Source organism: Hippopotamus amphibius, chromosome 5, assembly GCF_030028045.1.
Source record: "Hippopotamus amphibius kiboko isolate mHipAmp2 chromosome 5, mHipAmp2.hap2, whole genome shotgun sequence".
Lineage (NCBI taxonomy): Eukaryota > Metazoa > Chordata > Mammalia > Artiodactyla > Hippopotamidae > Hippopotamus > Hippopotamus amphibius.
Genome location: NC_080190.1, coordinates 155469555 through 155493014, shown reverse-complemented (window position 1 = coordinate 155493014; position 23460 = coordinate 155469555). Strand labels below are relative to the sequence as shown.

At 42.5% G+C, this 23460-nt stretch overlaps 1 protein-coding gene across 1 annotated transcript in view; it reads right to left on the bottom strand.

Annotated features, from left to right (window-relative positions):
* The window catches only part of DEPTOR (DEP domain containing MTOR interacting protein), a 128953-nt gene that overhangs the window by 23558 nt on the left and 81935 nt on the right, over positions 1-23460 (bottom strand). The window contains exons 5-8 of the mRNA XM_057734078.1: positions 19771-19956; positions 17663-17797; positions 13865-13935; positions 11066-11170 (exon numbers count right to left, since the gene is read on the bottom strand). Of these exons, the coding sequence (XP_057590061.1) occupies positions 11066-11170; positions 13865-13935; positions 17663-17797; positions 19771-19956 (497 nt within the window). The remainder of the gene's footprint in view (positions 1-11065; positions 11171-13864; positions 13936-17662; positions 17798-19770; positions 19957-23460) is intronic.

Genomic DNA, 23460 nt, shown 5'->3' with positions numbered 1-23460 from the left:
AGTCACATGGCCATCTCCTCCATGTGTCTTCAGGTTATCTCTCTTCTGTGTGGGTCTGTCCCTATGTCCAAATATCCCCTTTTTGTAAGTGTATCAATCATATTGGATTAAAGCCTAATGACCTCATCTTAACTTGATTACCTCTGTCAAGACCTTATTTCCAAATAAGGGCACGTTCTCAGGTACTGGGGTTAGGACTTCAACATATCTTTTTGGGACCAGGACACAACTGAATCCATAAGAGTCACCCAGAATAAACTCAACATTTCCCAGATTCCCTTGCAGCTAAGTGTGGTTACATTCTAGTCAACGGGATATAAACAGAAGTACTGTGTGCAACTTCCAGGAAGTATCTTTAAAGAAGGGAGAGTATCCTCCTGCTTTCCCTTCTTACTTTATGGGTGCCTGGAATGTAAACCTAATGGCTGGAGTTACAGCAGCCATCCTAGACCATGAAGTGGCCTTGGGAATGGAAGCTGAGCAAAGTGAAAACACAAAGTGGAAATACAGAGACCATGGAGACATATCTCAGCCTTGAACTGACTTTCTTCCAACTTTTACATGGCAAAGAAATACTAGTCTTAACCACTGTTTTCAAAGATTTTACATCATTCATAAAGGAAGCTAACTGATATACAGTCTTAAACTGTGGAATCTTCTATAAGTCATACACAAGTGGAGACAATAAAGACACTACTATATTTATCATTACTTTCCATGATATTTGGATTGGTCATGGATAAATCCAAGAGATGTCTAGGCTTGGTTGGGAGAGCTTTGAATTTCTTCCAGATATAGATTAGTCTGGGGGAGGTCCCTGACTTTACACCTGGAGCCAGTCTTGGGGTTACCTGGTTTTGTGGAGTCCTTCAGAGAGTTGACAGGATTTGGCCTCACACTAATTATTTAGTTGTGACCCAGAAAAATAAAGTTACCACCTAATCTATTAAGGCCTGAGAGGTCCCAGGGCTGTCCACTTCTCAGTACTTGCCCTTCTTCTGTCTCCAGGGATCCAGCACAAAGAAAGCCAGTATTAGATCCCATATCAGATCTACTTAGGAACAGCTCAGGGTATTTCTAAAACTTGCCATGTCTTTGCTTTGTAAAAGATTCCTTTCTCTACATTTGTGAATAAAAGTGTTTAGTTTCAACTCAATGTTAAACAAGCTTAGCAAGAAGCAAAAACAAACTCACTGATATGAGTGTAGCAGTCAGTGGGGCTGGAATTTGAAGTAATGCCAGTAATCGCTTATTTTCAGATGTACCTTTTAACAACTCTGAAATCGGGTCACATCTTATGACCAAATGCATTCTTTTTCTTTTTTAAATATATTTATTTATTTATTTATTTATTGGGTTTGTTGCTGCGCGCGGGTTTTCTGTAGTTGCGGTAAGCAGGGGCTACTCTCTGTTGCAGTGAGCGGGCTCCTCATTGCCGTGGCTTCTCCTGTTGCGGAGCGTAGGCTCTAGGCTCATGGGCTTCAGTAGCTGCGGCACATGGGCTCAATAGTTGTGACTCATGGGCTCTAAAGCATAGGCTCAACAAGTTGTGGTGCACGGGCTTAGCTGCTCTGCGGTATGTGGGATCTTCCTGGAGCAGGGATCGAACCCGTGTCCCCTGCATTGGCAGGTGGATTCTTAACCACTGCACCACCTAGGAAGCCCATGGCATTCTTATATTTGATGAAATATGTTAGCTGATGCTCACTAAATGACTACCATGTGACAGGCAAGGGACCTGATACGTCACACACATTTTCTTATTTATCCTCACAGTCATGCCATGAAGCAATTAACACTGACATTTTAGGATGGGACACAGAGATTTAGCATTTCTAAGAAAGTGAGAGAATGGTAATGGCATGCTGTAATACGGCAGAAACACATGATTACATAGATTCTGCTTCCTGTGGTATCCCATCTTGGCTACTGTGTTGTTACTTTGTGTTGCATGTTTGTAAATATAAATTTATTTAAGCAAGAGACAGCCAGAAGACTCAGGATAACAGGGATTCATTCTAACAAGAAAAATAATAAATGACACCTACAAATACTTACTGTTTCTAGTGAGCCAGCTACTGTGCTAGGACACATTTCATTTAATTGTAACTATTATAACTGCCATTTTAAAGGTGAAGAATTTAAGGGGGCAGGGCAAAATAGGGGTAGGGGATTAAGAGGTACAAACTATTATGAATAAACTAAGCTACAAGAATCTATTGTACAACACAGGGAATAGAGCCAATTTTATAATCACTATAAATGGAGAATAACCTTTAAAACCTGTTCATCACTGTGTTGTACACCTGAAACTTAAATAGTATTGTCCATCAATGATACCTCAATTAAGAAATATATATTTATATATATTAAATATAAATATATATATTTATCCCATCCCACGTTCACTGAGATGGACCACATCTCAGTGAACGTGGGATGGGTCACAAGATAAAGGGAATGTGATGGGTCAGATGAAAGGAAGGAGCATGACTAGGCAAGAGAAGTCAGACATGACTTCTGGGCATCTTCTGGGAGATTTTTTTAAAATTAATTTTTATTGGAGTAAAGTTGATTTACAATGTTGTGTAAGTTTCCACTGTACAGCAAAGTGACTCAGTCATATGTATACATATAGCTACTTTTTTTTCAGATTTTGTTCCCATTTAGGTCACCACAGAGCAGGGAGTAGAGTCCGCTGTGCTATACAGTAGGTTCTCGTCCGTTATCTATTTTATACATAGTAGTGTATATATGTCAGTTTCTGGGAGACTTCTAAAAGTGCTAGTAACAGGGTCACTGGGTGAAATCCATCAGAAAGGAGCTTACAGCCTCAGTGTGCAGCAGAGTGTGGCTTTCTAGACGAGCTGAGGAGTGGAAATATGGGGGAAGTGCGAGGACTGGGCGGAATTCTCGGGTCACAAGGCAAGTGGCAACCTAGAGCGGAAAGGCTGGATCTCAGGGAATTCAAGAAAGACTTCCAGGACTGAAGAAATGCTCAGACTTCTTCCACAAGCTGGGAATACCGCTTGGAGATATGCCCCCTGTAGCTACCCTGCGTGGAAGGCAGGGCATCCTGTCTCCCTCACCAACCGTGTAGGGAGGACTCCACATATGTCCTCATTTACCAGATGAGAAAAAGGCCCACAGAAATGAAATACTGTGCCAAACATCACAGAGGCGTGGGGAGTTGAGCCAGGATTCTGCCTGACTCTGAAAGCCTAAACTAATTTCTGGTGACAGAACTCATAACAGTGGTTGCCTCTGGTGGGAGGGGACTGACTGGAAAGAGGCAGGAGGGAACTTTCTGGAGTGCGGGAAATGTTCCGTGTGCTCGTTGGCAATTACACAGGTGCATACATTTGACAAAACCTATCGAACTATATACTTAAAAGCTGTGTAAGGAATTCCCTGGTGGTCCAGTGGTGAGGACTCCACGCCTTCTCTGCTGAGGGCGCATGTTTGATCCCTGGTCGGGGAACTAAGACCCTGCAAGCCATGAGGAGCAACCAAAATAAATAAATAAAATTTTAAAAACTGTGTATTTTGTCATATGAAAATTATGACAATTCAAAACGCAATTTTATACATCTCTTAAGCGCTTTCCTCCCCTAACTCATACATTTTCATTGGGGGTGACCTAGTCCCCAAAGGGGAAAAACAAACTACCTTTTGGAGTGTGAAAAAAAAAATCTTCCTCTTTTTATGTATAAAGCATATATATACACATATACACACATACACATAGTCTATAAACACGTATATAGTTATTTGTGGTATCCACATTTCATGGGGGAGAGATGATTACGGGAAAAAAAAAATGTCTTGAAAAAGCTCCTTAAGGGGAAGATAATAAACAGGAGGTTGAGAAACACTGCTCCAACTCAAGGCTACTCCTCATTACAAAATTCTCTTGACATTGCAGTCAAGTCTTAGCTGTTCATTCTTTTCTTCCAAGGAACCATGTTCTATTCTGGGTTTCTTCTATATGGAATAAACCCTCCGTGTGTGTGTGTGTGTGTGTGTGTGTGTGTGTGTACACCTGCACACATAAACACACTACAACCATGTGTATACATACGTGCAGTTACACTTTGGTTTACTTGATTTCTATTCATTCGTTCAGTCTCAGCTCAAGCATTCCTCCCTCGGGGACGTGTTTCCTTGTCATCTGTCCCACTGTCCTACTCAAATGAGAAGCACCGGTCCTTTTCTTCACAGCTCTCATCTCTGTTTATAATTATACACTTCAGAGTGGAATTATGTGATGAACATCTCTTTCCCTCCCTGGACTGTAAATCCCATGAAGGCCTAACATGGTGCCTGGCTCATGGCAGAGGGTTAAGAAATATTAACTGAACCACGAACCGTGTAGAGTTGCCCTAACTTCTCCAGGGCTGTCAGAGCCTGACATGAGGGATGGCTCCCTGCCAAGGAAGGGCACGGAGCAGAAAAGAGGTCTGAGCTGAGGCCCCGAGAAGTGGCCTCTGGTGCTGGCAGGGCCCCTCACAGGCAGAACGGTCATCTCCACACCCCCCCCCCCCACCCTGCCCCCACTATGCCTGATGGTAAGCAAAGGAACACTGACCCTTCCACTTCCTGCTGACTGAGAAACCGACAGCTCCGCTGGAATAAGACAGAGCACAGAGCATCAGACAACCCTTCTTATCCCCACATATGACTTCCCTGAACTCAACTGGAAAGGAACTAGTTTTAAAACATCACAGTATGTAATTTTTTTCATCTGTGTTGGCTGCCATCCTACCATTTGCTACTTTCAATGCCCAAACTGTCTTGGCTAAATTAATTAGGGACTTGGGATGGTTTGCCCAACCTAGCCTCTCTTGGTTCAGGAGCAAAATTCCATGAAATACATATGTTTGTGGCCATGGGGAGGAAAGACCAAAAAGCAGGATTTTGACATTTTTCTTCTATATGAGAAACAGGAATTTTTGAAAAGAGGAAAAAAAAAAGAACACAATGACTACTAATTCCTTACTCTGACTCAGATGGTTTTGTCTCCATGTAAACATACAAAGAAACAAACAAACAGTGAAAAGAGGCCCCATACGTCCATATCCATCAATTCATCACAGCAGGAAGCAAGAAAAGAAGCCAGGAGTCTTGAAATCCCTCTGAGAGTTGGCATGGGGTTGCACGAAAACTTGAATATTGTTTCTCACGGGATTTAATTATTCCCACCAGAAAAAAATAAACTTTCCAGAAAAGAGCAAGGATATCTTTTGTTTCTTATTTGTAAATATGGCTCAAATTCCTTCACAGTCTGAAGGCTGAATGATTTGCTCTGATAAATGTTTGATTAAACTAACAGAAGTGGATTTTTTTTAAACATCTTTCACTTGGATGACCCTGCAAGATCTAGTCCTGACCTAGGTGAGGGGCTGGTGTCAAGAATAAAAATTATTTGATCTTCTTCAAGCCAAGGCAGATGAACATGTGACCATCCCAACTATTCATTTTGAACTGAATACAAATTCTCCACGCAAGTGACATGAAAGGTCCTGTATCCATGAGCAGTTCACAAGGGGTTTAAGGTTTTACTGGACTATATCACCTACTGGGCTCTGCCTCATGGGTTTGTATATTTTGAAATAATGCAACAGGAAGGACTCTGGGGCAGAGAGACCAGGTTCGAATCTAGTTCCGACATTTACAAGCTCAGTGACCTTGGGAAAGGGCTTAACTGGGTCTCAGTTTCCTCGTTTGCAAGACAGGGAGAACATCACCCACCCCCCCTTCAAAAGTTCTAAGAACAATTAAAGAGATGATGTGTGTGAAATGTGTGGGAACACGATGCAGGTGTCCATGAGTGAATTTCTTAGCCTTTCTATGGAAGTTCCAATTCACTGGATCATTCAACAATTTTGCTTCCAGGACTTACTAAATGCCAGGAATTGTGCTAAGTACTGGGAATGCACTAGTTAAGAGAGACAAGGTCCATACATTTATGGAGCTACTGGAGACAGATAATAAATGTTAAGCACTATTATCTGATTCTGATAAATGTTATGTCTTGAAAAAATAAGACAGGGTAATATGATAAAGAGTAATTGGAGGAAGACAGGGTATTTAAGGAAGGCTTCTCTTAAAAATTGACATTGAATCTGAGACTCGAATGACAACAGTGGAACCAGACCTTCAGCCTGAGGCCAATGGAGCTGCAAGCAAAGTAGGGTTAAAGATAAGATTATGATCAGAAGGGCCCAGATCATGCCCTTTGAGGGCCATACAGGGAGTCTGGAATTTATTCTCATTGTAATGGGAAGCCAATAAGGTTTTTAAGAACCAGAGTCACATGATCAGATTCACTTGAGGGGCAGACCTAGGTACAATCATGATGCATTTGTGGAATGTAAACATTCTGCCCTGACAAGAGTAGCATACAGCTTCTAGAGGATCATGGAAAATGAAGGTATGACAGAGAATGTGACCCAGAAATGGGTTTAGACTTGATGTGATAAAAACAGAAAAGAGGATGTCATTAAAGGTTGAGACATGAAGCCAAGTTTAAGTGATATTCATTAGACTGTAGCCTGTAAAATATCTTGAGGAAGGAACTTCATTCCTTTTCATAGTAGAGAGGGTGGACTTCTCTGGTGGCGCAGTGGTTAAGAATCTGCCTGCCAATGCAGGGGACGTGGGTTCAAGCTCTGCTCCAGGAAGATCCCACATGCTGCAGAGCAACTAAGCCCGTGCACCACAACTACTGAGCCTGCACTCTAGAGCCCATGCGGCACAACTACTGAGCACGTGTGCCACAGCTCCTGAAGCCTACACACCTAGAACCCAGGCTCTGCAACAAGAGAAGCCACCGCACTGAGAAGCCCGCACACGGCAATGAAGAGAAGCCCCCCACTCACAGCAACTAGAGAAAGTCCACACACAGCAACCAAGACCCAATGCAGCCACAAACAAACAAACAAACAACAAAGTAGAGGGAGAGAGGTAAGAAACAGAATTCCTCCTGGAACCATTTCTTCCTCCAGGATTTTAATATTTAGCTGCTGATATGAAGTAGACTCATGAACAGAAAGGGCCTAGCATGGTGCAGGTCAGGCATACAGAAGACACTCAGTAAATTATTGTTTTTTCTCTTCTTTCCTCCTTTCCCTGTTGTGTTGAAATGAACCAGAAATTGCTGATATGGAATCCCTAAAGGATGAGTGAAGTATTGCCAAAGGGAAAATGTAGGGAACAACCTCTTTTAGATGAAAATGCATTGCATGGGTTGACTCAGCTTTTGATGGGTCCTGTATTTCATGCTCCATTCTACAGCTGCAATGCCAAGGAGAGGTCCTCTAAGCCAGAGGTTTCGGTGCTTAGGTAAAAGAACCTTCAAAGAGTAACTCCAAATTCAAAGATGGTGGGTCAAGTGAGAATTCTAACGATAGTGTCGCTGTTGTTCTTGAGGCTGGGAGGGGGAGGAGAGGAATATGACATAATACAGAAACTTATCAGCAAAGATGTAATTAATTGTTCTCTTTTTTATGTGGGTCTTGATTCAGACATAGTTTGGGGCCTCTGGTGATATCTGTTCCCTTTGTGGTCTCTGGGGACAAATATGCTATTACTTGCATGAGGAGGAGAAGGTAATTGCAAGGGAGAAGACAAATGGACTAGAGTAAAAATAAAATTTTCAAACAAGCTGGAGATGACGTAAAAGGCTTTTGACCAAAACACTGAAAACAGTTCCATTTACAACTGAAGTCAAGGTGGAACCTTCCCTGGCCTGCATCACAGCAACCCCCTCCTGCAGCCTAGCTACCTGACGCGCCCCCAGCAGCCTGGGTCAGCTGCAAGCAGGCTGTGGGTATGAAGAGCTCTGGGCACTGGGTGAGGTCACAGACTTCTCCATCCCATCCAGAAAAGGAGTCGGGTAGACCTTATCACTCTCCCTAAGGACACATTTTCTCTGGAGTTCTTCCAGACCTTCTAGAGAAGGAAATTTTCACATAGGCATGACAGTCTCCCCTTGTCATAGGTTAAGGGTTCCCCTTAAACCAGGCAAAGAGCTCTTCTCTGGGTCTGAAAAGGTTGAGAAGTGTTAAGAGAGGAATATGGCACTCAGGCTCTTCAGTCTGGGGCCTGTCCTGTCCATACACTGGGGGCCCACCTCTTAAAATTTTCCAAGCCCCATAAAAAGGTAAAATAAAAGTGAGAAATGGTAAACATACAAAAACCAGTTACCAAATGGTTTCTGTTTTGGCAAGGAAGGCAGTGAAATTAAGCAGCCACAGTAAAAGTAGAAAAGTTCTGCTGGATGGAAAGGTCACAAAGAGCCAGATGCAAAGCTCTGTCTACACTGGAAAGTAGGAGAAAACGAGGACTGTGACCTGAGAGGTAAGCCTGGTCTTCTGTGTAGAGATTGACATGGAAGGCAAAGTGGGACACTTTTCACTGTCCTGAGTCAGCTCCTGCCAGTCAGAGGTGCTGAAAGGAGGCTCCTGGCCACAGTTTTGGGCAGTTTCTACCACGCAGACCAAGCAGGTGGAGCATTGCCCAGGTCAGCGGATCTTTCCCCTGGACACACTCTTGTCGGGTTAGCCCAGCTGCCCCCTGCAGACAGAGCTCCGCACAACCAGACACACTGCCCTGAAGTTCCAGAGCAGCAGTGATGTGACACGTCAGTGGCAACAAGCCTCTAGGATTGGGTTATACAAAGGGCTTTTTATGTAAGTTATTCTATAACAAATACATATGGTAAAAATAGGAAATAATTTATTCAGTGTCTTCTATAACAAAGTAACGGACTAAGTAATTTAAATGAATATACACAAGTAAAGTATGTGTAAAAGCATGGTATTCCCTGTCATTCTCATTTAACTAACAGTACAATTCAAAAATATATCTCGATACAGTCACTCCAATACAGAATTTGATCAGTATTTCTATTAAATGATAAATGTTGTGTTAGATAATTTAAGCAGATTTTTTTTCCCCAGCTGGATATCGCAGCATGTTTAGTATGCTAATGTACTTTCTGTAAATTTCCAAGAGGGGAATAAAGTGTGCAGCAGTTGAAAACTGTTTTGATCACGGAACCTCAGGACAGGATATTTTGCTGGACCAGAGAGCTGTATAATACCACTTTGGAAACGCTGTCCTACTGAATTCTGTACTGCCCTATAACATATGAAAGCCATTGTGCATCCCCCTGAGAAACTAAGAATATAAACCATATGAAGTGTTAGCTTCTGAAATTGATAAAAGTGTATCAGGTTACCCATCTATCAGGGTATACACATTAAGGAGTTAATTAAGAAATGAACTGACAGTGTCTAGAATACTCACGCAGGTTAATCAGTAAAGATGGACTAAAATCAATGAAATACACCTGGCTAAGCAAAACAAGGTCTTTAGCTGCAATGTAAATCCATTGCTTTCCCCAAAGGAAATGTGCTTCAAAGCCCCATGCGAGTGAGTGCATGCTCAGAACCAAAGCTCTCTGCCAAAAATAATTTATACTAAGGTACTTTACTGTGGAAATAAAATATAAAACTCTTCCCACAGCCAAGAGTTCCATTAGAAAATGAAAAATTCAGTCTCGGCACAGATACAAATGCTCCTGGCCAACTTTCCTGCTCTGGGTTTGTTTGGTGCTGTGCCCACTGCAATACTAAGGAGGTAGGAAGGGCCTCTAATACAAACCGACTTAGCCAAAAAGGCTTCTGTAACCTACCCAGAGCACAAGACACAGGAAGCCTGTGCCTCCCTGTATGAAGGAGGTGTTCAAATCAGGGCGCACAGTCAACCCCGAATCCTACCAGCATTGATTACCTAGACCGGCTGTAATCTCTGCTCTGTGCTCCCCTGAGCTGGTCTCGGCTGCCCACCTCTTTTTTCTAGTAGGTAAACCACTGCCAAAGGGTAAGTGCTGGAAATCAGAGCTGTGGAGATCCAAACCATGCCTACTGCTTCACTGGTTTACTGCTCTAGGAAAAGGACTGATGGGAGAGGAGGAAACGACTGAAGAAATAAAGCGGGGAATAATCTGTGGCTTTCACGGCTTCTGTATCCTCCCGTGGTCCCAGATAATCAAGAGATAAACGTCCCCTGTGAAATATTTTACAGATGACAGAACACAACTCTGCTACATAAAGGTGTTTCGAAACAGAAAACCAGTGCTCTCAACATCCTCTTATACCATATTTCTTTACAATTAAAAACAATGTGTATATACATATTTATATGTATGTATGTATATATGTATACATACGTACAAGAAGTCTGAAAGAATATAAATCAAAATGTTAGTGATACCCTTTAATGTATGTCAGTTATACTTCAAAAGAGCTGTGTAAAAATGTAAAGAGTGGTTATCTCTGAGTTAGGGAAGATTATAGGAAATTATCTTTTTCTGCTTGTGTGTATTTTTCAGATTTTCTGGACTATATTCATTACTTTGATACTAAAAATATGTAAAAATTATTTTCAAAAATCTTACACCGTTCCGAGTTTCTTGATGTTTGTGTAGTTCTTTGCACTTTATCAAGTGTTTCGACTTATTTAACCCATAAAACAGCAAAATTAAATATGATTATCATTTCAGAGAGGAGGAAACAGGCTCTGAGATGTTATAGAAATTGTTCAAAAAGCTAGTAAACAGCAAAAATCAAAAAAAGAATCCAGATCTCCTCTTCCAAACTCCGTGACTTTTGTTCTCTTTTTCTCACTATTTACTGTTTCTTATGTCTTGACTGCATAAACGCGACAAGTATATACTTTGTGCAGAACAAAAGCAGTAGAGTTATTATATAAGATTTAAGCAAAAAGAAACTTTTTTTTCTAATTCAGTATGCGTTCAGGAGAGAAATGTAAAAAACCGAGGGAGGTTTGGAGACCAAGAAGGCATAGTCAGAGTAATAGAAAAACGTACGCTTTTAGTTGCTACCTCATATGCTCTTGGCTTCATTTCAACCCCATTCAGAAAGGGAAAAGGAAATGACAAAAAAAGGGACCAAAACACGTAGCGAGAGAAAGTACAGATGGCACAAAACCATGAAATAAAGCTAGAAGTGTTTAGACACTGCTGTACTGGAGGTACCTTCATTCCTGCAGCGGCTGCTGGGCCACTGGGATCCACGGCCTGGATGTGGCATGGCTTACTTCCTCGCACCACAAAGCCCCAGCCTACTGCGTCACCAACAATCTAGAGAGGAAAACCACAGTTAGCGATCAGCAGACGGTCCCTGGCGATGTGCCCGCCCTTCCGAGAGAGAGAAAACCCATGATTAAATGTATGCCATGAGATACCTCTTCTCCACTTCATCTCTACCCTGTCAGGGGAACGGAATTCTTCTATCACAAACACAGGCTCCTATATCTATGAGGAAACTGTGGTCAAGAAACACCTGTTTGGCAGGAAGAAGCTTCTTCTGTGAGGTTAGTACTCAATAAACACCTGGCAGATGGCCTCTTTTTAAAAAATATTTATTTATTTATTTGGCTACATCAGGTCTTAGTTGCAGTATGTGGGATCTTTCCTTGCAGCGTGCAGGCTTCTCTCTAGTTGTGGTGCTTGGGCTTTAGAGCGCGCAGCCTCAGTAGTTGTGGAGTGCAGGCTTAGTTGCCCTGCAGCATGTGGGATCTTAGTTCCCTGACCAGGGATCGAACCCACGTTCCCTGCATTGGAAGGTGAATTCTTAACCACTGGACCACCAGGGAAGTCCCAGATGGCCTCTTCCTTAGGCTGCTATGCAGTTTAATATCAGACTCAAATGGAAAGTTTGAAGATCTTAAAAATATGGTTGAAATTTCTTTCCAGATCCAATTTTTCTTCCCCTGCATCCAAAGGATACTTCCCTGATGATCCTGCTATGTCACTGAACTTTTTCTTTTTTAAATTTTATTGCAGTATAGTTGCTTTACAATCATTGAACTTTAAGAAACCATTTAAATTAGTAATGGGGGAAACATGAAGAGTCTTGGCTTTCTTGAAACACAGTTTTCTGTGTTTCAAGAAAGGACAGTGAAAAAGTACATAAAGTTCACAGTTTACAAGTGGACTATGGTCCAAAAGTTGTTTGAAACTGGAGGGTGCCTTTTCTTACAGAATCATGATTAGAATTGGCAGTTACATTCGCTGGGCCGCTCCCAGACATGTCTCTAACACATACCCCAGCTGAAATACAGACGACAGCCATTCACAATCAATTACTAGCAATGCTGGCATTGATATTTAAAACCAAAAAGAAATATACCTAAAAAATACAATCCCCTGTCTCTTGAACGCTGGAGACTGAGGAAAAGCAGGGAAGCAAATGACATTCTTGTGACCATTCTCAAAAAGACTTTTAGGGCAGGTTTAGTATTGATGAACTCTTAGTTTTTGCTTGTCTGAGAAGTTCTTTATTACGTACTTCGTTGGCTTTAGGGTTTGCTGCTATTAGTTCATTACACCTAATTTCACTTCCAAATGTCCAGTTTACCTTTTCCCCTACTACAGACATATTACCAGTGCTTTTTTCATATTGACTGGCTGTGACTGGACCCATCCTGTTTTAACTCCTCAGTACTCAGAACGTGAAATAGTCCTCGACAAATTGTTTGCAGCACGAATAACGAGTGAGGAAAGCTTTTCTCCCACCCTGAGGTATTAAAACAAAAATTAGAAGATGAAAGGTGAGAAGTGTTTTAAAGAGGATGTTGATGTAGCTGTCAGGAAACAAAGAGAAAGAAGTGAGTGGACAGGAAGTGGGTGAGGTGGTGTCAAGCAGAGAACTTGGATTCTGCTTGAAGAACACCAGTGGGGGATTTCCCTGGTGGTCCAGCCATTAAGACTCCACACTTTCACTGCAGGGAGCACAGGCTCGATCCCTGGTCAGGGATGTTCCACGTGCAGCACGGTGTGACCAAAAAAAAAAAAAAAAAAAAGAAGAAGAAAACTAGTGGGACCCTAGGAGTAGAAGAAAGGCTGAAGGACCTCCAGGAAAGGGCAGGTGGTCAGGAGGTGCTCACAGGTACATGGTGCGCCCAAATCAGGCGCTTGTAAAACTCAAGGCACGATAACATTGTTAAAAGCATCATTTCTTATGGCAGAACAATCTATTCCATAGTTTTCTTTCTCTACCTTAAGATTTCCCTCATGTCTTAAATAATTTTTAGAATTAACTATAATGCAGAAGGGATTATTGGCATTATTTGCCTTTAAATCTGTGATTATAGTAGAATAAGTACGTAATGGAAATCTTTTTTTTTTAAGGACACATCAAAAAGGAATTTTAAATGCTGTATTAATAATCAATTGTGTCAAGTCCTAATGCATTTTAGTGCCTAAAGGTCAAGAAAATCCACTATTATAATGATGCTCAAAACAAAAGGGAGGGACTTCCCTGATGGCACAGTGGTTAAGAATCCACCTGCCAATGCAGGGGACATGGGTTCGAGCCCTGGTCCGGGAAGATCCCACATGCTGAGGAACTACTAAATCCTTGCACCACAACAATTGAGCCTGTGCTCTAGAGCCTGTGAGCCACAACTATTGAGCCCGTGTGCCACAACTACTGAAGCCCACATGCCTAGTGCCTGTGCTCCGCAACAAGAAAAGCCACTTTATACAAAAATGTCAACAAGAGAAGCCACTTTATATGAGGAGGAGCCCACGCATCACAATGAAGAGCAGCCCCTGCTCACTGCAACCAGAGAAAGCCTGTGTGTAGCAACGAAGACCCAACACGGCTAATAAACAAATAAAAAATAAATTAATTAATTTAAACAAAAAAACAAAAGGGAAATTGGGAGAAGTTTTTCAATTCCATCCCTGAGCTATATATGGACATGCTGCCATGTTGACGTGGCCCAGACAAATGAGCAGCACAGGAGAAAAACCAAGCAATGAGCCTACCGTGAATGTCTTCCTCGCATACGGAGCCCCGGGGGTCAGGAGTTCCTCAGAAGTGACTGGTCTTTTTAACACTGTAAGACAGACGCAAGTGTCAAGGTACAAACCCTTTTGAGCCCTCTGTTCATTCATTCAACAGATATTTACTGAATGCCTCCTATGTGACATCAGTGACCAAAAGTGGCAAAGATCCCTGCCTCCCAGTTTACATTCCAGCCAAATAGAGGCAGAAAATATTAGCAAACATAAATAACCCAAAACCTAACTTACAGAGCTACAGAAAGTGGAGACGGAGCAGGGCAAGGGGAAGTGAGAGTTTCACGGTGGAGCAGGGATTAGCTTGACATTTTTCTATAAAGGAAAAGACTACATTTTCTAGTTCTTGAATTTCTTCCTCTTAAACCCTGATGTGCATTCAACATGCCAAAGCTAAAAGAAATCCTGACTCTGGCAGTCTGGTAACCATGCTTCCAGAGGGAACCCTAGACAAACCCCTCCCCCATGCTACTGGACACATCCCATTCACCAAAGCCTCACGGACTTCCTTATTAATACCCCAAATTATGTGTACACTACACACTGCCTTTTGCCCTGAATCATAACACTGGGGAACTTTTCTGCATCCTTAACATGTGCCAGGCACTATGTTAGGTGCCTTCAACATATTCTCTTATTTAATTGTAACAAGAACTAATGGGTTCACTTCATCCTTACCCTATTCTATTAGGGAGGAAAGAGAAGCTGAGAAAAGTTAAATAGCTTGTGTCCAAGGCCTCAGAGTCAACGGGAAGTAGAATTAAGATTCAAACTCAATGAGCCAATACACATGGAAAGTACAGACTCAGAACTGGGGTAAGAAAGGCCAGAAGAACCCACTAGGTCTTATTAGCAATAATTTGCACATTAAAGCAAAACGGTTTAATGATACAGCTGAAGTTTGGGAAGATGAAAAAGTTTTGGAGATGAATAGTAGTAATGGTTACAAAACAATGTGAATGTACTTAACGCTGCTGAATTTTACACCCCAAAATGGTTAAAGTGGTACACCTTATGTTATATACTAATATTTTACCATAATTTTAATAAAGATGATTTTAAAAGAAAAAAGAATTAAAAAAAAAAGATTCAAACTCAAGCATTTGATTCCACTGCTCTGACTCAGAAGAAAGGGCACAGAAGCTCCGAAAGGTCGCTCTGTCTTGTGTGCCTAAGACACCTGTCCCCAGCAGATCACTGCTGTGGTCCACCAGGATGGCAAAGATCCCAGCCAATTCCTGACTTGCGAGTTGCCTTAATACCCACGGAAAACAAACTTCCCTATCCATCCTGGGCTCACTAAGAACTGGCCAAGGGACTGCCATGGCCGCCTAGAGCAGCCAGTGGGGCTGGGGGACAGGGACCATCCTATCCCGGTTATAGAGACATCATCAACTTGAGTCCACAAAAAAACTGGAAGGGCCAGAGTTAGGAGGCGAACCTGGCCAAGTGCCAGCCTCCAATTCCCTTTGCTGGTGGGCTTCAGAGGTCAGATGCCAGTCCTGGAACAAGTGTGCAGCAAAAAATAAAAGCCAGCGTGGAGGTGAGGCCTGGAGGATCCACCAGGCAGCTGGGCCCTAATAAGCACCTTCTCAGTCAAAGGCAACGAAGTGCTTCTTGTTGAGATGACAGGTGGCTGGGATTATTACTTTTGCTTTCAGAAAGCTCATAAAAGAGAACATGAATTTATGGTCCCCCCAAGGAGGGAGAAGGTTGAGTATCAAGAACAGAAGCTCTCAGCAAACGGTCAGAAGGTAAGAGAAGGGGTCCATGGTTGAGGATTCTGACCTTTTTATTCTCTGTCAGTCAACTGTTTCCACACCCCCACCCCCCACAATCCCCTCCAGGGTTTATGAATGTGGATGAATGTGGAATCACACCGTACTTGTGATACGCGACAATACTGACCATTTATTTTTATTATACTTTCTATTTTTATTGTGATATAATTGACATATAACATTATATTAGTTTCAGGTTACAACATAATGATGTATATATTAAGAAATTATCAATTAGTCCAGATAAGCCTGCTTATCTGCTTGAGAAAACAAAAAAATCACAGATGAGGTCCCTGCATCTTGGGAACCCTCTTAAGAATGAAAGAGCTGCTTGTCAGAATACAGGTAACAGGTAGGACTTACGAACCAAAATGAAGCCCTGACACCTCTGGTTCTTTAGAGACCCAGAAAAGATAACCTGATCTTTTGGCTCTCCGTGCATATCAGTAATATTTTCCCTTTGAGTCAAGGGGCTATGGAAAAAGAGGAAGCAATGTAAACCCACCTCAGGGAAGATGAATGTGTAATTTAAGTAATCAACACTTTGTTCATCTTCTCCTTGGCAAGCAATCAAAAACATGTAAAATGGCTTTAGCGCAGCTGACTCTTTCCTGAAATTGAACTCTTCTGATTTTAACTTGGGAGGGGTCAGATTTCTATCAAGAGCTTTAAACATGCTATTTCTAACAACACAGTTCTTCTCATTCTAACTTATCATCAGTGCTCTGTTAACTGGAAAACCCAGTAATATATGGATGCTTGAAGATTTTCCAGCCAGAGACAGTGTAGAAACAAGTTTCTTCATTCACTTGCAGGTTACAACTTTATTCTTAGAGCTAGCCCTCCACTATAGAGCTTTTCCTCCAGGCAAGAATAAAGAATAAAAAATAAAAAATAAAAAGGAGATTAAGAGAAATACCCAGTTGCCTAGAGAACAAATCTATTTATCCTTATTCTCATGAGCACATTTTATTTTTTTCTCAAAGACATGATGTGCTCACTGAAGGATGGGGTCATGATCTCTCATCTCTGTATCCCCAACATCTGATGATAAGGAAACCGCATGAACAAAAGGAACAAAGTCTCTTCCCTGAAGGTGATACACTGAACTGAGGGTGAACAGGGCACTAAACAAATGGAGTGGAAGGTGTTTTCAAGATCACGGCTGTCATGATAGACCACGCAATCTAATCCTGGGAAGGAAGTGGCTGAGGGACAGTGACAAGGTGGTGGTATAGATGGGTTACAGGTTCCTGTGTGTTGAAGAACTGATTAGATCTAAGTATTAATACAAGTTCATTAACAATCCTTGTGCCTAGGTCTTTTCCTGGAATGTAAAGTCCATGGAGGTTGATGAGCAGAGTTTGAAACCATAAGGCACCAAGAGTCCACTGCAGGGACACCTGAGTTTGCAGAGATCCAAGCTTCTTCCTTAGGGGGTGCAGAGACCCGACAGATCTGTACATCAGTTGTAGCATCTCCCCTGCTGTTTGCTGTTCAAACCCTCCTTCAGGACTGCGTGTTTCCTCCTAGATCTGGGACTGCTAGCAGACTGCCCGCAGACAGCCAATGTTCTCAACTGCCCTTGGAACTCTGTCTCCAAAGAGAGACGCTTTCCTCATGTCCTGCCCTCCTCTCAGGGGCAGCCAATATCCAATGACTGGTCAACGTGAGGGTATAAAGGCCTGGACATCTCACCCCGAATTGGGACAACTTTCAAAGGCCATCCCAACCCCAGAGCTGCACTTGGGGTCAGCCATGGCCGTCACAGAGGCTGCCCTACAGCCCTATTCTCCCTCTGCCCAAACCTCCGTCGTTCCCTTCCATCCGACGGGCGCTGCCCCCAGGAGCACCATGTCACAAGACCCTGCCACACTCGTCTCCCTCCGCCCGAGAATCTGCTGCCCAGGGAAAGCAGCCTGCACGCGCGCCAGAGCTCCCCCACAGTCACGGTCAGAAATGGGGCTGCTTCTCCGCCACTCACCAGACTTGGGGTTGCAGAGCACAGGGGGGCTGCTGCTGAGGGTGGGGCTGCTGCTGAAGTAGCCGCTGCTGCCGCAGCTGCTCAGGCTGCTTCTCCGCACGGCAGACACGATCTTGATCTCCTTGCTGGGGCTGACTGCGGGCCGAGAACACAGAGTCACGGCGGTGATGCTCTCGGTTCCCTAGAGCACGCGGGCTTTTGGCTGCCAGACAGTGAGACAGGTCACGTGTGCCAGAATAAAGCACTCTGGCCTTGGAGTCAGAAAAGCAAGGGTCTGAGTGGCAGCTCTGCTCCTTACCCCTGGCACAACCTGGGGCCGTTCTCTTCCGTTTCCTAAGCCTCCGTTTCCCCAGCTGTAAAGTGGGAATAATGCCAGCTCACGGGATTGGTGCAAGGAGTGGATTATATATGTGAAAGTACTCAGTTACATAAAATATTATTTTAAGAACGACCAAGCCCATGTTAAGCATCCCTGAAAGGATGTAAATTAAGTGCCGGAGAGCCACTTAATGTATTTATAGTGATGATAAGTGCCTCCTGATTGAAGATGAAATCATGAATCACCCAGAGCCACAGAAGGGCATTAAAACACAGGGCACAATGTCAGGCTCTGAAGGTGTATCTGAGGCTGCTGCCTCAGTGATCTGATCTCGTTCCCTCCACCTGGAGCTGGCCGGCTCTCCAGAGGGGGAGGAGAGCAAGGTGTAGGATCCAGTGAAAGAAGCCATGGCAAGTGCTCTGCTCAATGCCTGGCACACGGGAAGCACAAAGTCAATGCTGGCTTTTATGGTGACCATGGTTACCTCCTTCTCATCATCATCACGTGTTCAGGCCTATGGCGCCCACTGAAGAACAGGCAAACCTTAGTACCAGCAGAGGACGTGAATGGAGCCTCTGCCTTTGCAGGAGACTGCAACCTTAGGGACGTACAACTGGTGTGCATCTAAGCACAGGCCTAGGCCCCTGACCTTCAGCTAGTGTCTACTTTCCCAGAGTGGCTCTTGGTTCCTTCTCTCCTTCATCCCATGTGTGTCTGAGGAATCTGGGATGTGGAAGGTCGGGGAGAGGACAGTATAATAACTGGTGCGAGACTCAGCTCTGTCCATCACTTTCTAGCTGCATGACCTGGGGTAAGCCACTCAACTGCTCCATGCTTTAGTTCCTTCACTTGTAAAGTGGAGATAATAAAAGTCTTGCCTCAGAGAGTAACAGTGAGAATTAAAGGAGAAAATTCATGCAACCAAGTTTGGCTCCATGCCAGGGGTGCAGAAAGTTCTCAGTTCACCTAATTGTAAGTGTTCTCGCTCTCGCTGTCACGCAGTGACATCCTATTCTTAACCAAGATACACATTTTCATTTTGCTCTGGCTTTCAGGTGAAAGCCAGAATGTCCAAATCTTAGGCCCATCAGTTTCTCAAGTCAATGGGAAGTTTTCAGAGGAGCTAAAGATATCCTGTGAAGTACCTCACCCACTTACACAGAATGACACATCAAGTTCACCTTTTCTGAGTGAATGGCGTTATTTTATTTTTTGTTTAAATGGGGTTGTCTTTGTGAACATCAGTCATCATCTCTTACTGGGTTAATTGTCAATATGGGGCTGTCTGACCTGACATATAATGTCCCAGGCTGATGTGCTTTCTGAGCTCCTGTCTGCCTTTCAATTTGTTCTGTATGATGGATTGATAATTAATTGTTAATTATTAGATCGATAGTCACCTTTGAGTTGTATATGCCCTCAGAAGTCTTTATTCATCCTTAAGATACATAGCTTTTCAATGCTGTGATTTAGAAAACTGGATATTTAATGACATGTGAGGATTGTTTGTAAATGAAAAGGTATGAGTGAGAGCTTGAGTGGTCTCCTATGAATTCAAATACGTAATGTTATAAAACAGACTTGACAGCATCTAAGTTGAGTGCCCAGGAACAACTTGGTTGTGTGTGTATATTTTCTTTTTGGGAGAATAATAAATAAAAATTTGGGCGGGGGGCTATAAATAAATAAAAATTTGCAGGAGAACAGAATTTCACAAAGGTGAGTTATTACTATGCTATTTCTCACAAGACAGACACATGTGATCACACAAACATGGGAACTGACATACCTGACATAAAACTAGTAGATTTCCGATTGTCGTGGCTCTGCTTCCTCAGGCAGAAGGGACTGTCATGCGTTTCCTGGGAGGAGGGGGATTTTTCATTGAGCAGCTCCATCAGTCTTCGCCTCCGCCGGAAGTTCATTCTGAACTGGTAGAGAAGATTGCTGTCCACAAATGGGTGCTTGTTGGACACTGGGGAGAAGAAATAACATATGAGGACTATCTGGTATCCTGTAGACACGAAGCACTGTAGCCTGGAGACTCCAGCCAACAGAAGCAAAAGTCTTGAGAAAGACTTCAGTTCTACAGATGTCCTAGGAGCTTGTAGTCCACACAGGGTCCCAGGTTCTTTCCACGTGTCATGCACTTGAAAACTTGCTAACCAATTCCTCTGGGGAAACTCTGCCTGAACTCACCCCCAGTATAAATTATACTCCCCCTGGTGTTGTCCTGGTGCCTACTTTACCTCCACCAAAGCATGTACCACATGCGCTCACTGTCCCTTGCCTTCTCTGCCTTTCCCACTAAACTCTAGGCTCCTTGGGGCAGTGATTATGCCTTCATTTAGTCACGTGTCCTCAGTGCTCAGCACAGTACTGGTCCCACAGCAACACAGCCATTCATTTTTTTTTAAAATAAATTTATTTATTTATTTTATTGGCTGTGTTGGATCTTTTGTGCTGTGCACAGGCTTTCTTTTCAGTTGCCCTGAACTGAAATAACCAGGAAGCCCTGGTTTTTAGTACATTCAGAGATATATGCAATTATCACCACAGTCCATTTCAGACCATTTTCATCACCTCAAAAAGGAATCCCACACGTAGCTAACACACTCTACCCCTAGATTCCCTCCAGCCCCTGGCAACCACCAATCTATTCTGTCTCTATAGATTTCCTTGTTTCTGGATATTTCATATGAGTGGAATCATATACCACGTGGTCTCCATACTATTTTGCAACTCTTTGTGAGTCTATAATTATTCTAAAATAAAAAGTTTAAAAATGAATGGCTGGGGCTTCCTAGGTGGCGCAGTGGTTGAGAATCCTCCTACCAATGCAGGGGACACGGGTTCGATCCCTGCTCCAGGAAGATCCCACATGCCATGGAGCAACTAAGCCCATGCGCCACAGCTATTGAGCCTGCGCTTTAGAGCCTGTGAGCCACAACTATTGAGCCCATGTGCTGCAACTACTGAAGCCCACACACCTAGAGCCCGAGTTCCGCAACAAGAGAAGCCATGGCAATGAGGAGCCAGCGCACCACAACGAAGAGTAGCCTCCACTTATCACAACTAAAGAAAGCCTGCGCACAGCAAAAAACTCTCTTATGCTGAATAACTTTTAGAAAACACTATCAATCCAATGAAAAGCAAACGTTCTTGAGTCAGAAGAGCTCGGTTTTGCTCCCAGTTCTGCAGCCTTCATGAGTGATTTGAGCAACTTACTAAATTTAAGCCTCAATTTTTTTGCATAGTTTTGCTGTGAAGAAGAAATGGGATAACTTATATAAGAGATATGAAATGGTATCTGTAATACAGTGTTTTAAGTATTCTTCTCAGACTCCTAAAGATTGACTTCAGCTTTTGGTCACCTAAGTTCTCACACAGAACCCATTTCATCTTTTCTGCCCGTCTTTAAAAGAACACTTTGCCCAGTTCCCACGAGCAGTCCTGTCACTTTCCACTCATAAAAAATATGAGATCTCAATGAGATATCCAGTTCAAGTTTGGTAGGTATCCCACTGGAAGATACTTAAATCTCAGAAGTCAAAGAAAAGCAAGGAATAAAGGAGTGTGTTAAGACACAGGAAGTTTTAAGAAGTCTCTTCCCTGAAGGTGATACACTGAACTGAGGGTGAACAGGGCACTAAACAAATGGAGTGGAAGGTGTTTTCAAGATCACGGCTGTCATGATAGACCACGCAATCTAATCCTGGGAAGGAAGTGGCTGAGGGACAGTGACAAGGTGGTGGTATAGATGGGTTACAGGTTCCTGTGTGTTGAAGAACTGATTAGATCTAAGTATTAATACAAGTTCATTAACAATCTTTGTGCCTAGGTCTTTTCCTAGAATGTAAAGTCCATGGAGGGTGATGAGCAGAGTTTGAAACCAAGTTTTAAGAAGTAATTAGATTAAGAAAGCCAAAGATTTCTTTTGTATAGCCATAAATTACATACATAGAGTCTCAAGAAATAAAAATGGCTAAAGGACATATAGTTTATAGGAGATGCATGGTTTCTTCCTACACTTTAACATGACACTCTCCATATGAAATGCAAAAATTATTTGCTATGTAAAAAGGTTGTTCTTTGTTAAACACAGAAAAAAATACCCTAAGATCTAGGGGGAAAAAATTAAACAGAAGGAAAGAAAAATCAAGGAGAAGAACAGTGACTGGTGCCTCTAAATTTTGAGGTCATTCCAATTCCTCATTTCTCGGATCCCAATGCTATACAGGACTTTATATTATAGTAAATATTGTGACATATATAATTTAACAAATTTTGTTCTTTGCTCCTTGAGAATATATATTTTTTAAGATGGGCACATCAGTATTATTTGCAACTACAAAAATTTGGAACCAAAACTGATGCTCAGCAATAGAGGAATAGTTGACTGACTTGCTTCTGGAGATTAATCTCTAAGCAGAAGGAAGTAAGAAGAGACAATGTTCAAAGCCCACACTCAGTATCTACAATTCTAGTTGTGCTTTTATCACCACTATAATCGAAAACTGACAACTTCTTACACATCCAGCTTATAATTTCTGGGACTTTCCAAGCATTCCCTTTTCTATTGGTGGAATTCTCGGGGGGCTTGGCTTGGCTTAGTATTAAGTGAGACATGAAACAGGAGGAAAAGCAGAAATAGCCAGAAAGCTGAAATATAAATGCAAGATGGTCTTATTGCTTAGGGAAGTGGGGGCTTTAGAAGCACTAAACTCACAATGTTGATGTTTGGTAAAAGAAAGCAGAACCCTAATTCACTGCATGCCTTCACTTTTCAGAGGGCATGAGGGGAATGTCATGCGGTCTACCAACAGAATAGCGTGACATAGTTCAGATATATTCTTCTTTTGGTGGGCAATGTGGTTACTTTTTTTCTCTTATAAATTGTTAGGATGATTTTAGCAAAGAAAGACATTTTAAAAAGCTGATTATCTGAAAGAGGGAAAACTGGCTTCTATCCCATTCACACATATATTCTAAGGATGAATATAAAAACTTATCATCTTAAGCCCTATAAGTTCTGCTGAATCTAAAAGACATTTTAGGCTACTTATCTAGTTGGAGGGAGGAAGATCACATACCTTCATTCATCCTTGAAATGTCTGCTGGCAGATGACATAACACAACAGACTTCATGAAATAAGTAACTGAATCCAGCAGTGCAGTGTGATAAGAAAGTAAGAAAGTGGGGGTGGGGAGCGGTGGAAAGAATGTGTGGACATCAACTATCTCCTGGATAGAACTTCATCAGAATTTTTAAAAAGTGTTAGAATTTAGAAGCGTCAAAAGAGGGCTTAAACAGGGGAATAAGGATAATGATTATTATAATGGGGAAGATAAAAGACCAGCAAAGGATGAGGCTGACGGGCTATGACGACTACAACTGCAAGTAGGTGTCACAGCTAAAACGTCTTCAAGGTCACCTCCCAGACAGAAGACCCTCCCTAGCTGTGATTAATACCCTTAT